The 17487-nt window shown below is 40.4% G+C and overlaps 1 protein-coding gene across 1 annotated transcript in view; it reads left to right on the top strand.

Annotated features, from left to right (window-relative positions):
• MYO3A (myosin IIIA) overlaps positions 1–17487 on the top strand; it is a 227632-nt gene that overhangs the window by 139031 nt on the left and 71114 nt on the right. The window contains exons 18-19 of the mRNA XM_058297804.2: positions 13100–13226; positions 16173–16383. Of these exons, the coding sequence (XP_058153787.1) occupies positions 13100–13226; positions 16173–16383 (338 nt within the window). The remainder of the gene's footprint in view (positions 1–13099; positions 13227–16172; positions 16384–17487) is intronic.

The following is a 17487-nucleotide window of genomic DNA, read 5'->3' as shown; positions in this document are numbered from 1 at the left end:
ATATTTGCCTTTATGCCACCTGAAATTTATTTTTTATATTTTATTAATTTGATGCCAGATGGAACACTCTTATTTTCTTCCAGATGAAGAGCTAGTTGTGCCAGCTCTACTAAAAACTACACCCTTTTTTCATTGTATTGAATTATCATTTATGAAAACTTACATAAAATAGAATGTATTTCTAATATCTTGATTCCATTCACCAATCTGTGTTTCTGTTTCTATACAGTACTCTGCTGATTTGATAAACCGTGGCTTGGCAGTATGTTTTTTATACCTATTAAGGCAAGTCCTGCCTTCACTTTCTTCATTTCTATGTTCTTCTTTGGTGTTTGTCTGTATAAACCTTCAGAGCAATTTATTCTCTAAAAACCCAGTTGGAATTCTAGTTAAAATTGCACTTAATTTATGTATTAATTTTGAGAGCATTGTCATTTGTATATATGTCTTCTCATCCAAAAACATGATATGCCTTCCTATTTGTTTAGGCTTTGAGTGTTTAATAATACATTACAGTTTTCTTCACTTAGTACTTGTGCCTTATTTTTTAATTTATTCCTGATTATATTATGGTTTTTGATGTTATTCTAAAGGGGATGTTTTTCCATTGATAAATGTTTTCTAGCCATATGTATATATTATCAGCAGCAAAAAGAATAGTTTTGCATCTTCTTTCCTAGTATTCTATCAGTCATTTCTTTGTGTGTGTACTTAGATCATCTAAGGCTTAGAGTTTAATCAATATTAAATAATACTTATAGCTTGCCTTCCTGTCTAGTTTCTGATTTTAAGTAAAATGGTTTTCATGTTTCACTATTATTTGTGATAGAATCTTTATCATTATTGAATAATTTCTTTTTATTTCTGTTTTGCTTAAAATTATTATTAGGAATTCCTGATGAATTTTACCAAATATCTTTTTGGCATCTATTGAAATAATCATATATTTTCCTGCAACAGTTTGATATCACACATTATGTTGATAACAATTCTTAATATGTAAATATTCTTATATCCCTGGACTAAACCCAATGTGGTCAAACTGCACTAACTCTTTTGATAAATTTCTGGACTCTGGTGTGCTAGTGATTTATTTGTAATTTTTGCATCTATATTCATCAGTGAGATTTACCTATTGTTTTAGTTATCATTTCTATCTTTGTCAGATTTAAATATCAGTTATGCCAGTGAATGTTTTCTCTTTTTTATTTGGCCTGTGAAAATTTAAATCAGCTCCCTAATTTCCTTGAAAATAAAAATCACCTGGAAGGAGACCTGTGTCCTGACTAAGAATTTCCAGGAAGAGCCTAACAATCAGTGCCTTTTATACACAGAGTGATGATTATCATTACAGTAGGTTGGCAAACACTGGTTTTTAAAAATTTGAGTTCTCTCTTCTTTAAGATTAGATCAAACGCTGCTGTGCCTGCTTCTGTCTTGGCTCTTTTTGACTACTGGGTCTTTAAACACTTTCTAATTCATCTGTGAAAAAAATCTATTCAAAATTTTCCTTTCTTCTTGGGTGATTTGTATTTTCCTCATATTTGACACCATAGATTTGCTTATTGAATTTTCTTATAATACTTTTAATTTACCCATTATTTCCTTTCACATCCTAATATTGTGTGTGTTTTGCCTTTCCTTTTTTATCCTTAATTAAATTTATAAGAGGTTGTGATCTTTAAAAACAAAAAAAGCTCTTGGATGTATTTACCATTATTTTCAATATCTGTATTATTGATTTTAATTTTTCTTTTATAATTTAGTCTTTGACTTCCTTTGTTCTTTTTCATAATACTTGGTTCCAGTCTTTCTTCATTTTTAATTTGATAATCAAGACATCTAAGGCTATAAATTTACCCCTGAGTAATAAAGATTTCCTTCTGCCCCACAGGTTGTGTTTTGAAGTATGCTCCTTTGAAATTGTTTTTCTTCATTAAACTCATGTTTCTTTTTAAAAAATAACAAAGTGTTTTCTTTAATAGATACTCTGAATCAGACTTTTAGGTGGACTCTTTGAGGAAAGTCACCTGCGATGGTTAGATTTTAATTTCATCTTCACAAAAGGTGCGCCTACAGCTTTAATTAACTGTTGTGTTTGCTTAAGAATTTTACTTAGATTCCTTGGGCTATCAGATCTCTGTGAAGAGCTTATGTAAAAAAATAAAACCTATCTTCCATATGTTTAGAAAATTTCATCAGCAGGATAGAAAATATGCACATGCCGATAGAGGTGCAATTGTACAACAGTGAATCAAGCAGTGTGCAGTGAGGTATACTGAACCTAATCATTTCATAGCCCATCCCTTTTGAAGGTGCTCTTGAATTCTTGGTTTCTAAAATGGAAGGCTGCTGACAGCAGGGTTGATGTGTTTGCTTGTCAGAATATTCTATTTCTAAAGATGCTAATGTTCTGACTTACGGAAGAGTTGGCTGCTGACGGAGTGGGCTTTCTCCAAACATGGGGCTTCTGCTCTGACAACTTGGAGGCAGTGGGCAGGTGCTGCCCGTCCTGCTACTCTTTGAAAGCTTTGGGCTCCACCTCTGGTGCCCCTGGTGAAGGTTGTGCAGGGAGAGTGGTTTAAGACCTTGCCTTTCGGGAAGGAATCATGTGCTCAGCCAACTAGTTGAGGGTGGAGAAGAAGAGATAATGGTGCAGCTGTTTTATGGCAGAGGTGTGCGGAAATCCAGGGTAAGCCTGGGCAATCGTCTTTCCCAAGCTCCTATTACAGTTCGTATATTTGATACAACAGGAATGCATGGATGCAGTTCCCATTATTTAATTGGGGACTGTCTTCATAGGGACGTTTTAACAGGGGGATTTTCTTTCTTCAATTCCTGTGTGTCCCTCAGGGTTCTCCAGAAAAACAGAACCAACAGGATGTATGAGATAGCTTTCCCTATCTTAAGAAATGAGGAAACAAAATTCCTATGAGGTGAGCCCAGTTAGGCTTAACTCGCAAACCAGATAATACCTGTAATATTGGATATTCGGATCACCAGCTGTGCCTTCGTCAAAGGGCTGATTCTTGCACAACAATCCTAGTCTCAGAGCTGTTCTTTCTCCACAGCCAAGAGGAATTCGGATTTGATGAGGAAACTCCATTCCTGGCTGCTTTTATAGCCTCAGGATTTAGGGTTCCTTCTTGGGTTCTGAATAAACGATGCTGCTCTGTTTCCAGAGGAATTGTTTGTGGAGAAAGGGGGGTGAGCAAGAGGCTTAAGAGCCAGAGGGGACTTAGGAGGCTGTTTCCAGGACAAACCAAGGGGAAGTCATTCCTCTGTGGGCTAGAGGGGGATTTTAGGATAACTTGCCCTAGGCGTTCTCAGTTTGTGCCAGAACATCATGCAATAAGGACAGAGGAAAACTGAACTCTAGACTCAAGGACAAGTGAAGGGTGAATATATCCTTCTGCAAATTTTTACTCACAGGGAGTAAATTGAGTGCCTTTTAATTTTAGAAATAAAGTTTCCAATTTGGCCATCACCATTTCAGGATGATGCACTCCTGCATTGACTCACGGCCCCCACCTTCAATTTTGGGCTGACAACGCAGACCCCCCCCACCCCGTAACTATGATGTCGTTACTCTGGTCTGAGGGCTCAATGGCCCTCTGGGCTCACTAGGCAGAAAGAGGGTGAATTGGGGTCCTTCTCTCTGCCAGGCGCATTACATATGTGGTGGTTTGCAGCTGTACATACCTCAGAAAAACATGTTCTTAAATTTAATCCATTCATATGGGGGTGAGCCCATTGGAAGTAGGGCTTTTTGATGAGATTAAGCCCAGTCAGGAAAGGGTCTTAATCCTATTACCAGAGTCCTTTAAGCAAAATGAAATTCAGACAGAGAGAACACTACAGGAAGCAAGAAGCTGTTAGGTTAGTGAAAAAGTAATTGCGATTTTGTATTGTTGAAATTTGCCATTTGGTACTGGAATACATTCTTAAATGTGGTTATGTTATACGTCATTTTAATGTGCATTTCTTGCTTTATGCTTTTTTGCTAATGACTTATTACTTGCTGTTTATTTTATATTTATTTTAGACTATAGAAATGATGTTAGACAAAAAGCAAATTCAAGTGGTTTTCTTATTTGAGTTCAAAATGGGTCATAAAGGGAAACGGACTTTGGCCCAGTGGTTAGGGCGTCCGTCTACCACATGGGAGGTCTGTGGTTCAAACCCCCGGCCTCCTTAACCCATATGGAGCTGGCCCATGTGCAGTGCTGATGCGTGCAAGGAGTGCCGTGCCACACAGGGGTGTCCCCCGCGTAGGGGAGCCCCACACGCAAGGAGTCCGCCCGTGAAGAGAGCTGCCCAGCGCGAAAGAAAGTGCAGCCTGCCCAGGAATGGTGCCGCCCACACTTCCCCTGCCGCTGACGACAATGGAAGCAGACAAAGAAACAAGACGCAGCAAAAACACACAGAAAACAGACAACCAGGGGAGGGGAGGGGAATTAAATTTAAAAAAAAAAAAAATTAAATGGGTCATAAAGTAGCAGAGACCACTTGCAACATCAACAACGCATTTGACCAGGAACTGCTAACAAGCATACAGGGCAGTGGTGGTTCAAGAAGTTTTGCAATGCCTTCCTCCCAGCGTGGGACATGACACCCGGGGATGAGCCTCCCTGGCACCAAGGGATCACTACCAAAGTACCAGCTGATGATGCAACTAGAAAATGACCTTGAATTAAAGGTTCAACGCGGACCAGCCGAATATCCCTGTCTACATATAATAACAGAGTTAAAAATGCTGTTGGACCTAAATTAAGGGGGAAATGGAAAGGACAAATGAGTTTATATGGCTATGAGTCTCTAAAAAATTAGAGTCTGGAGGTTGTCAGAAGGATTGCCTTTATGCATACCTGAGCAGAGTCTCAGAGACAGATACAGTAGATACAACCCCAGGTATTGGTCCTTTTGAGGGCTAAAGAGACCCACAGGTTCTATGGTCATGGCAGATGGGCCCTTCCACTGACACTGCCATGTCAGTTGGCCCTTCTTTGGAGCTGCTGTTTCTGCATGATGGAGCTGGACTCAGATGGGATCCCTTTTCACAAGACTTTCATGCTACTTTACTGGAATTGTAGTTGGTGCTGGGGTTTAAGATATATCTAGGGGATTTGAATCTGTGGACTGACAATATGATAGCCAGGCCCTGACCTCAACAGACTACAGCTCCTACACTCTGATTTATTGGACTTACTCCACTCAGCTAACATGGAGTTGAAGAATGTCAACCACCACACCATGGAGCCTAGAGTGCCTACAACTGAAAGCAGGAGGATTGCATCCAATATCCATGTGGAATCTAAACCCCCTCTTGACATAGATGTGGAATGGACACAACCAAGCCAAGGTCCACAGGAAGGAGGAATACAGTAAGGATCAGAGTGGACTTAATGATATTCTATTCATGAACTATTGTGGTTAATAATCGAGAAAATGTGGCATTGATGTGGAAAAAGTGGCCATGGTGGCTGCTGGGTGCGGGGAAGGGAAGGAAGAGAAGAGATGTGGAGGCATTCTCGGGACTTGGAGTTGTCCTGGGTGGTGTCCCAGGGACAATTGCCGGATATTGTATGTCCTCCCATGGCCCACTGGATGGAACGTGGGAAAGTGTGGGCTATGGTGTGGAACACAGGACATGGGGTGCAGCGATGCCCGGAGATGTACTCACCAGACGCAATAGATGTGACATGATGATGGGGGAGAGTGTTATTGGGGCGGGGGGAGTGGTGGGGTGGGGGTGGTGGGGGCGAATGGGGACATCCTATTTTTTTTAATGTAATATCTTTTAAAAAAATGAACAAATTGAGTAGAATTTGAAAAAAAAAAGGAATTGTGATATTACTGCATAAAGTATTAAATGATTATCATGTGAAAATGAGGACATTAATGAATAAAACAATAACATCTTATGAAGATAAAAAATATTTTGCACAGTAGATGAGAGCCTTGAAGATGAGGAGTGTACTGGCTGGCCGTCAGAAGTTGACAGTGACCAACTGAGAGCAATCATCAAAGCTGATCCTCTTAAACTACACGAGAAGTTGCTAAGAACTCAACATCAACCATTCTATGGTCAATTGGCATTTGAAGCAAATTGAAGCAAAACTGAAAATCAAAAAAATCATCATTTTGAAATGTCATCTTTACTTATACTATGCAACAACAAACAATTTCTCAATCAGATTGTGGCTTGTGATAAAAAAAGGATTTTATACAACAACCGGTGATGACCAGCTCAGTGATTGGACCAAGAAAAAGCTCCAAAGCACTTCCCAAAGCCAAACTTGCTCCAAAAAAGGTCATGGTCACTGCCGATCTGCTCCACTACAGCTTTCTGAATTCCGGTGAAACCATTACATCTGAGAAGTATGCTCAGCAAATCAATGAGATGCACTGAAAACTGCAATGCCTGCGACCAGCATTAGTCAACAGAAAGAACCCAGTTCTCCACAATGCCTGACCACACGTCACACAACCAACGCTTCAAAAGTTGAACGAATTGGACTACGAAATTTTGCCTCATCCACCATATTCACCTGACCTCTCACCAACCGACTACCACTTCTTCAAGCAACTCGGCAACTTTTTGCAGAGAAAACGCTTTCACAACCAGCAGAATGCAGAAGATGCTTTCCAAGAGTGTGCTGAATCCCAAAGCACAGATTTTTACTCTATAGAAATAAACAAACTTATTTCTCTTTGGCAAAAACATGTTGATTGTAATGGTTCCTATTTTGATTAGTAAACATATGTTTGAGCCTAGTTATAACGATTTAAAATTCATGGTCCGAAACTGCAATTCCTTCTGCACCATTCTAATACGTCAACTGAACCTGGAAGTCAGGAGGCCAGGAGACACCACCATGAGCCGTACCACATGAGAGAGGAGCCAAGGATCACCAGCAGGCAGCCCCAGAACGCCACAGGCTTTGGGGAGAAAGTATCACCTTGATGACGCCTTGCTTAGACATTCTTTTAGCCTCAAAATTGTAAGCAAATAAATTCCCATTGTTTAAGCCAACGCATTTCATAGTATTTGCTTGAGCAGCCTAGAAAACGAAAACAAATAGCTTTCAGGCTATGAAATGGAACAGAAAATTCATTGTTTCATAAGATACTTCTGCAGGCTTTTGGAGAAACTTTCAGTCTTGTAGTTGTGATTTGTTACCTGAAGAACTTTCTCCTGGTGAGACAAGTGTCTGGTCCTTAAAGTGGCCAGTATGTGAATTTCAAGAGCAAAAAGGGGGGAGGGAGGGAGGGGAGTGGTGGTTGGCAGGGTGACTGAACTTAACGATAGCATCCTTTGCTCAAGAATTGGGAGAAAATGATGATGACAGAGGAGAACTTGAACAATTGAAATCACTAAACTTGTGGAACGTGTTGTGGGTATCTCATGTGAAAGTAGAATGGTGTACACCGCTGTGTATGCCACACTGCCTAAACGGTGGACATAGCACCGCACTGGGTATGCCATGCCTTCTGCACGCTGGACGTGGCACTGTGCCAACACCTGTGCTATTGACCTTACCAGTCTGCCTTTGGGACCAAGTTCTGAACTGTCTCATCTGAAGTCAAAAAGGACTGTTCCAGAAAACATGTTTTTATTACTAGTGAAATACATGTGTTTTTCACTCAAGTGCCTGGCTCATCGCCCTAACTTTCTGCTATGGCCCGCGGCCACCAAGCAGCAACGACAGACCAGCTGGGGGCTCTTCAGGCCATTCCATTCACCAGCTGCCCCAGACAAAGTCCCCTGCTCTGTTCCTGGGGTGGCCTCTGGGGTCTTTGGCTCACATTCTGGCTCAAAGGACCATGATGGTGTTCTCCAAGGATTTTCAAAACAGTAGAGCTGCTAGGTTAGCCGCCTCTGGAGAAGAAACAGTCTGTTAGCTCCATATCCTAATGTCCCTGTGGGAACGAGCTGAATTAAGCTCTCAGGGTGTACCCACTCTCAAAGCAGAAGCCAATTTGTTTGGGGTGCAGTGAAGAAAGACAAAAGTGGCTTCCCCCACCCCACCCCCTCAGCCACAGATGAATGCTGTGAGTAGATGTTCCTCTGGGGCTATGGCTGGGCTGGGCCGGCCAGCTGGTTAGGGCAACAGGAAAGGGCACTTTGGATCCTCGGGCATTCTCCAAATGGGAAGGATGTAGTGCACCACCCGAAGCAGCCCCTCCTGGCGACCAGGAGCTGGGCCTCCCTGCAGCTCTTTTTCTGACTGTTTGACATCAGAATTGCTGATCTCCCTCTTACAACTCCCTCCCGCAGGGTTGCTATCTTAGAAGCAGGGAATCACTTTTAATTGGCTTGTTTACTTGGGAGCCCCCCTCAAGAGAGGTGGCATTTCACTTCCATTTGGCTCAATGACACTCTTGGTAGAGCAGTGTTTAGTAACATTGAAATGAAGCCAGTCTTGCGGTTCGCATCTGCTGGCAAATAGAATTCATTTATTGAAACTGTACTTCCCAAGCGTAAACATTCTCAAAGGTTTGCAGAGCATATAAACATACAGCTTCAGGATGACTCTCCTTTGTCCCTATGCCCAGGCGTGCTAATCAGAAACAAACGTTACCTACACAAGAGACCACATGTCAAAGGCAAGGCAGGCTGGTGGCTTCCTAATTCTTGGTTTTCGTTGGCTGTTTACTTGGATAAAGGGAAATATGTCATCAGTTTCTAGGGCTGAAAAACAATCGCTTCTAGATATTTTGAGAAGATGTTTAGTCCTATTCAAAGTGATTTTCCTAGGATGTGGTGGCCTCCCATCTAAAAGCAGAGATTCTCAAGTGAGCAGGACATACTGTCCTGGTTTGGAGATAGTAGAATTAAAATGGAGGAGTAGTTAGTCTTCTTCTTCCCAGTCCTGTTTTGTAATTCTATTTTTTTTTTGGAATATACTTTTAAATTTTTAAACATACTTAGATTACATAAATGTTACATAAAAAATATAGGGGTTCCCCATATGTCCCTCTCCCTACCCCTCCCACATTTTCCACATTAACAACATCCTTCATTAGTGTGGTGCATTTGTTTAATGTGATCTCACTGGCTTTCTTAGATATGTCCTTTGTCAGTAGCTGCTTTACATCTGTTCTGCAAAGAGGCAGGATATAAATACTTGGATGTCAACGTACATAGCATTATTCTCACATCCACTTAGCACAGCGTGCTGCCTTCACAGCTTACTGCGACACCATTTCGATGACTCCAATAGAGGGAGTCTCTCCCGTGCACTCTCTCTGTCTCTCCCTTCCTCTGTTTTTCTCTTTTGGCTGTTGGCGCACGCAGTGGGTGCATCCCTGCTTACACTTCCTTCTACCTTGGTGATCCAGCATGGTCCAAAGGAGGCACAGGCAAATCAAAGTCGGATATTCTCTAAAAATAGCACAAATGGGACGGTGCCACATCTTCTAGACATGATTTCCTAAGCCATTTTCCTGCCACCATGTAAAAATAAATGATAATCGTTTTAGGATTCAACTCATTTAGAGGCAACTTTTTCCATGTCATGACATGAATTTTTATTTGTTGCTCTTTGCACAAAATCCTCTAGCTTGTTGTGTCCAGGATGCCTTTTTTCCCTCCTTTTGGTTTGCTTACATGCCTCGCAGGAGTCTAAAATCACAGTGCGGAGTACCATCTTTGGATCATCAGTTATGGCTTTAGTTCTGATCAAATAATATTTGCAAAAGGAAGTTTTATGTGTTTGAAAGCATCACACAACGCATTGAATTTTTGCAAAATACTCTCACCTCAATTTTTAAAATTGGTTTTGGATGGGGGTAGAGCATAAGTCCCTTATATTTAGCCCTTTGGTAATAATTTTTGAAATAATTTGATACCTAGTTGTTGTTTTCACTAAAAAGGCATAAAACAAGTTATAGTATTAGGGTGTCATGATTCTGCCAACATTGACAACTTCACCCGAAAGGCAGGCTGGTGAAATGAAAATAATGCACGGCTAGGGCTTCAGGACCCCTGGGCTTAATTAAAGTCCTTGACATTGCTTGTCTCTGGCTGTGTGTCCTTAGACCAGTAACTAAACCCCTCTAGCCTAAGGTTTTTTATCAGTGAAAAGAGCCTGGAGGGGTGGTTAATTTCTGAGTCCGTCCAATTCTCAGTCTTGTTTTGCCAAGCTGCTGTGACAAATACCGCCCAGTAGGTTGGCTTAAGCAACAGGCATTAACCGGCTCACGGTTTGCAGCTAGAAGAAATCCAAAATGAAGATATCAGCCAGACCTGCATCCTCCCAGCCTGAACATTCTGGGGCTGGCTGCCGGCAATCCTGGGCCCCTCAGCTTGTATTTATTGCTGCCTTCTTCACATGGTGATGTCCTCTCCCCTAGCACTTCTGTGATTCCCGGCTTCTGGCACTTTCTAAGGCCTCTGTCAGTCTGAATGAAGACCGACCTCACTTGATTGGGTCATACCTTAGCTAAAAATAACATCTTCAAAAGGTGCTTCTTATAATGGGTCCACACCCACAGGTGCGGATCAAGAGTAAGAGCAGGTGTTTGCTCAACCCGCCACGCTCACTGTGATTTCATGACTGTGATGGAGGGCTGTTTAATTTTATCCTAGTCTGCATATTGCTCCTGTCCTTTTTCTTGCTTATGTATCTGCAGGATTCAATCTAAGACTCGTGTGTTAGATTGAATTAGCTCCCCAGGTCAGGCACACTCTTGGTCTTAGGTGGCATGACCCCATTTTGAGTCGGCCCTCTTGAAGATGTGATTTTTAGTAAAGGGGTGACCCAACTGATTGAGGGTGGGTCTTAAACCGGAGAGCTTATAAAGAGAATACCACCGCGAGGAGCAAGAAGCCCCAAGTGTCAGGAGACACGAGAAGAGTGGGGAGAAAGGAGAGGGCACCGCCGTGGGACAGGAAAGCCGGGGAGCGCCCAGGCTGCCGGCCAGAGCCAGTGGCCCACGAGGAGGCCGGCCTTCTGGCCTCCGAAGCCGGGAGCCCTTAGATCGCCATTGTTTAAGCGAACTTGTTGCATGGTGTTTGTCATAGCAGCTCCGCGAACTAGCACAAATGGAGAAGGTATCAACAGCCCTTTTAGACAAGCAGCTGCAAATGCTGACTGCAGAGGCTCTTGTTCTCCCACCAGCCTGCTCACTGCCCTCTGTCAATGGGCACGTCAGCACCTCGGCCTTCCCAGGACTGAGCTGGACGGTGCCCGACCCCCAGCCTGGGCTGGGCTCGCTCTGTCCTGGGCCTGGTGGTCCCCACTGCTTTGAGTCCAGGCATTGCCCCCTTGCCCACCCCTCTCTCGCATGGCTTTCCATTGGGCAGGAAGCCGGGGCTGAGCCTCTAAAAAGGGACATAGAGCGCCTCACCAAAAGAACTCTGTCCCCAGCCTGGCCCACAGCCCCCGTCCCCATAGCAAAATCGGGAAAGGGGAGCTTACCCTTTGCCCACCACTTGGAACAGTTCATCAGCTTGTGGAATGAAACAACTCGGGGTACAGTGATACCTTGTTTTTCTCATAATATCTAACTGTGAGCTCAAGATGCGTAAAAGCCTGAGACCAAAAGAAGTGGACATTTACAATGAAAAATAAAACTCTGAGCAAGATCAGCACAAGTTGTAAAGTACAGATCAAAAGACTTCAAGGCAAATGCAAGATTGTCTTGAAAGTGAAGAAATTTTTACTGTGCCACTTGACTGGCACAAAAGAAAACAGTTTGAGGATTTGTTGTCAGCCATATACGATATTGGGTACTAGGAATTAGAGATACAAATTAGCCACATTTCTTTCTTTGATGAGTTTGTAATCTGATAGAACAGACATGCACTGAGCATAAATGAAATAAAATTAGAGTTACCAATTCTATGTTCACAAATGAACGAAAACGTCCCAGAAGCAGGAAGTCTGAAAAAAAGAGACTTGGTGTTAATATCTCATCAGTTTTCCAAGCACTCCAAAAGACTGAGAGCAAGCTTACAAGGACTGATAAGCACTTTCTAAACTTGCTAATAGTCTAACTCTGTTAGCCCTGTGTATCTATTAGTTCAAAATTATCAATGTAGTTTCTTATATTTGACTGTGATTTGCAATCAAATTACGTTATGCTCCTCAGGGAAATAAGGACCCTTAGTCTTGCCTGTTAGAGCCCTCTGTGCCTAGAACAGTGCCTACCAGGAAATGTGCATTTATTGAAGGAACGAATATAGAGGGATAAAGATATGGATAGGGGCATATACACGTATTCATTCAACCAATTTATTTATTTATACATTTATATATTCCTTATATAGGAATGAATTGCTTATATAGGAATGAATATTCCTTATATAGGAATGAATTGCTTATATAGGAATGAGTGAAAATCCCTGAAGGCTGATTCCTTTTCATAACCAGCTTTTACCTTGACTGAGAACATTGGATTGGGCGGAATACCTCATTTTTCCTAAGTGCAGGATCTGGGTTTAGAATAAATGCAGCAACACAAGAAAAGAATGAAGGACACTGTCTTTTCCAAGACAAGAAGCCTCCAGTTCCTCCAAGAAGAACCTGCATCTATGTTTATGAGTTTCTGAATATAGTGTTGATGTATCGTATTGAGGAATTGGTCCTAAAGAAGTACTAACTAACAGAAACTCTAACCTGAGGTCTAAAATCCTCATGTCTGAACTCACATCACACATATCCTTTGATTTCGATGCTGGGATCTTTTGTTTTTTCTTCCTTCCTCTCCTTTATCCATGTCTATCATCTCACTTTTAAGAAGCCCACAAGGAAAATATACATATGGAACCAGCCATGCCAAGTTATGAGGCTAAGTTTAGCATGGATAGATTTATCTAATACCTAAGGAATGAGATGTTTTCACTTGCTCTGAGGGAAACACCTCATTCTTGTTTTCTGCTCACACTTGTGTTCAAAACAATACTCTTAGGCCCTCACCGGGTAACAGGCTGTGTGCTCACCTCTCAGGAAAATAACGCAGGTCCTTCTCTGCATGGAAGGTCCTTTGACATCACAGCAGAGGCATGGCCTCATGCTGGAGCCCCCATTTGGTCCCCACTCTGCTCCAGCCCTGCCTTGCTGTACTCCAGCCACCTCTACTGTTGTTTCAGGAACTTGGAAGTATATACAGCATACTCGCTGCCATCTTGAATGTTGGAAACATTGGATTTTCTTCAGTGGCAACTGAACACCAGACTGACAAGAGCCACATTTCCAACCCTGCAGCTCTGGAAAACTGTGAGTTTTATTTTCTTCCATTCAAAACTGAACTCCTTCCAAGTCTTCATGTACCATAGTCACCATAAGGATAATTTCAAGCAGTTATACTTGCATGGAATGCTTAGAATACTCAGATTCAATTTGTGTCAAATGAAGTCTTAAAAGTCCACTACTTAAGACAGATTTTTTCATGCCTACAAATTAACTGATTACTGCAGAACACATTCCTAAAGACAGGACTTTTATGACTAGTTTAGGAGCATTTTACATGTAAAAACATAGAAATATAATTTAAACTTAGTAAACCGATCGCAGTGTTAAAGTTATCATTTTGTAGATTTAGCATCTGTATCATTTTATATATGCTAAAAACCTGTGTATTTACTTTCATACTGCATGGGATTTTTCACACACATTCATCCTGTGTTGATTAATTTTGCAATTATTGTCTACATAAAAGAAGTACATTATGGCATTTGCCTCAAATCACCTTTCTCTTAATAGCAAACTTTGATTAATTATTCCAGTAATTTAAGTTCTCTCACTGATATCTTCCAGTGACATGGTTTCTTAAATTTAGAATATACCTTCTTCTTTTATTTTTTAATATCAGGATATTCCCCCATAATTCCAGGCTTTTTACAGGTTTCCTTCATAACCTGGGACATCTTCAAAACAAGGCTGCATTCCCAGGTGTTTTTCCAGGTGCTTTGTTTTAGTCAGGCACCATTTCTGTCGAGTGTATCCCACAAACATCTCTCAAAGCTGACGACATCTCCTTATCTCCATCCCCACCAGTCTCATCCAAGCCAGCCTCACCTCTCACTTCTCACCTGAACCTTCCAGCCACTCACTCCACACCTTTCTAGATCTTTCCCAGGCCATCCTCCACAATTCCTTCAGAAACCATGTAACACATGTATAAGTGAGTTCTCCTCTCAGGTGTGTTCTCACTTTCTTTCTCCCCATTTAAATCTCTTTACTAGTTTCCTGCTCCTTCGGGATAAAGACAAGCAAATCCAGAACTTTGTTTTACAAAGTATTATCATTATCAATATATCCTGAGGTAAAATGCCTGGGGCATAGCAGGCACTCAGTAAATATCTGTGAAATGAAAGAACACTGTGGGAAAAGAAATAGATATACAGATGGTGAGAGACACTTTCTGGAAACAGATCCAAGGAGAATGACCAGAAATATCACTAGAAATCACTAGGTAATTGGTGTTTGAGGGACAGCAAGCTGGTCAGTGATAGGGTGAAGGGAATTTGAATCCTCCTCATACACCGTTTACCCAAACGAATTCCCAGAGTTTAAGGATTTAAATGCAAAAGAAAAAATTTTAAAACTACCAGACAAAAATTCACTTACATTATCTTAACATGAAAAATAACTTGAAGGGCTTTATGTGCTTAAAGCCAAAAGCAGAAACCATAAAGAAAAATATGAATATTTTGACTACATAAAAATTAAAATTCTTTCATAACAACTACAAAAAAAACGCAAATGAAATTGCAGTGCAAATGAAAAATGAGGGAAAATATTTGCAACATATAGGTCAAAGCATTTCTCTCTCTGAGCTATAAAGAGCCCTTATAAAATGACTAGGTAAAGATAAATCAGTGGGAAAAGGGAAACATAGCAAAAGCCACAGATTGCCAATGAAAAAAAGAAGAAAGTACTCATCTTCTCAGGAAGGACTTAAAAGCAGGTTGAAAGAAGACTTTTTTTCCAGTCAAATTGGCCCTTTTTAAAAGTGATCATTCCTGGTATTCATGAAATTGTGTTGAAATTATTGGTCTTTGATTTGAGTAGTAGGAGTGTAATTGGTTCAGAACTTTCAAAGACCAGTTAGGTAGTATCTATAAAAAGACTTAAAATGTGTGTAATCAATTGCTTATTTTAGGCTATCTATACTAAGAAAATAAAGAAAATAAGAACAGATTTGTGCTCAAACTATTTGCCCAACACTCTTTACAAGTATGAACATCCAACAATTAAAACTTAGATATATTATGATATCCATATCTCAGAACACGTTAAAATTAAACTCACCAACATTATTTAACAATATGGGAAATGCTTAAGATATTATAAGATAAAATGTGCATGCAGAATAATCTCAATAACATGCCTAGAAGAAAAGAAATACAAAATGTTAACTTTTAAAATTAAAATTTCTGCAATGAAAAAAAGATATTGTTTAAAATGGGGTTTAACGAACTTAGTCACATAATAACCAAGAAATTTCTTGCCCTTGATGCTTTAATTAAATTTAGAATGTTCAAAATATCTTAAAAGAAGGAACACTGATTTTTAAAAATTACTCTGTAAGTTGTGTAATTGTTTGAGTTAAACATATTATTTTCAAAAACTAATTCACTGAGTTTAAGTATTGTTAATTTTAAATGTTCTGTGATATTTAATTGTTTATTCAGGCATCAAATTTTAATAAAACTTAGTAACTGAAATATGTAATTGAAAATAGTTTAGTAAGAGGTACACAAACACTGACATAAGCTTATGCTCTTTGGGTTGTATATCAGAAGACACTGAAAATACATTTATTTGAGTATATTCCTGAAGTCTAAGTAACTTTCTAATTAATTTATACATATTAAAAATGTGTATAGAATACTAGTATCCAAATTATACCAACCTATGCTCTGTTTTCTTAAATTAGCATAGTTCAGTGAAATTAGGTTTGGCATCACCTAAACAACCACTGACTTATCCAAATGTTCCACATTTTCAGCCATCAGATTTAGGTTATGCTGTATTATCACAGCAGCCCAGGTTTGATCATTGGAGGAAAGTAAAGGAAAATGACCAAGAAGAGAAATAGAACCAACGTTGAATAACTTATTTTTATGTTATGAAAATCTCCATGTATTTGTTGGCTGTCCCTAGAAAGTGGTGTCATTGCTGTAATTAATTATAACAATTTCTCTGTTTCTTTGTCAGCTGCTTCTTTGCTTTGCATTCAGGCAGAGGAGCTGCAAGAAGCTGTCACCTCCCACTGTGTGGTAGCTAGAGGAGAAACTATCATACGCCCCAACACTGTAGAAAAAGCCACTGAGGTCAGAGATGCTATGGCTAAAACTTTATATGGCCGTCTCTTTAGTTGGATCGTCAATCGCATTAATAGCTTGCTGAAACATGATACATCATCAAGGTAAAAATTTTCATAGAAACATTTTCCCCCAGATGCCAGGTGATATAAGTCTGTTTTTCTAATTTATTGTTTGGTATGTGAATCCCTTTGAAGATATTTCTGATACCATTTAATTCTCAAAGTTATGTTTCAATAGATCTGCTTTATTTCCTAATAATACCACTTCACTGTACCATATAAGTATAAAATTTTAAAATTGCTATAACATAAAAACTGTAGCCCCATGAATAAACACAAGAGAAAACAATTTTTTAGACTGGAATCTCTTACTATGAATTTTTATGCTCTACCAATGAGAAGATGTCCCATGAAGAATATGACACTTTATACTTGCATAAAATGTCGATGCAAAAGTTTTTCTTTTGTTTTGAAGGTTGTCCTTAAATCTTGAAGATAAAGGAAAGCTATCACTCTTAAGTGTAGGTATTGAGACCTCCATTTTTTTCAGATGTTCAGAGATGCAGCAGATCACTAGTACATGGTCAAGCCAGGGTAAAGCGCTGTCATTACCTAGCCATAGTCCTGACAGCCTTCCACTACCTCATCCTAGAAATTGAGAATTGCCACCACCATTGACCGGGAGCTGCCTCTGTGCCAGAGGTTGTGCACAGCTCTGAGTCTCCTTGCATTTACATCTCAAGCTTTGCTGGGCCACAAATTATGAAATCTTTACAAGCTTTGCATATGGATGTCTACCTAAGCTAGCCTCATCAGACCCGTTCACTAAGCATAAAAGACCGTTTTATACCCAAATGGGGCAAGCAATTCATTGCTATTTTCCTGCAAAAACATGCACCACAATACCATCCATTTACACTGAGTATCCAGATTCCTCTATGCTTGTAATTCTCTGTTCCTTAAAGCTGCTCCTGTACCTCCCTGCTGAACTGTTGGCAGTGTGAGTGGGTCTGCTGATCACAGTCCGCTCTTCCAGTGTGGCTCAACATGGCGCAGTAGATGTTCAGAGATTTGACCTCACTCTCGTAGTTACCACTGCTATGTTTGGCACTAAATGGTTCCCAGAGGAGTATGACTTCAGAACAGGTTGTCTTCCAGCTGATCTGCTGGGAAATCCACTATATTCTACCTACTAACCCATGACTT

Source organism: Dasypus novemcinctus, chromosome 5 (genome assembly GCF_030445035.2).
Source record: "Dasypus novemcinctus isolate mDasNov1 chromosome 5, mDasNov1.1.hap2, whole genome shotgun sequence".
Classification (NCBI taxonomy): Eukaryota; Metazoa; Chordata; class Mammalia; order Cingulata; family Dasypodidae; genus Dasypus; species Dasypus novemcinctus.
Note: the sequence above shows the minus strand (reverse complement) of the source record. Positions and strands in the feature narration are given on the sequence as shown.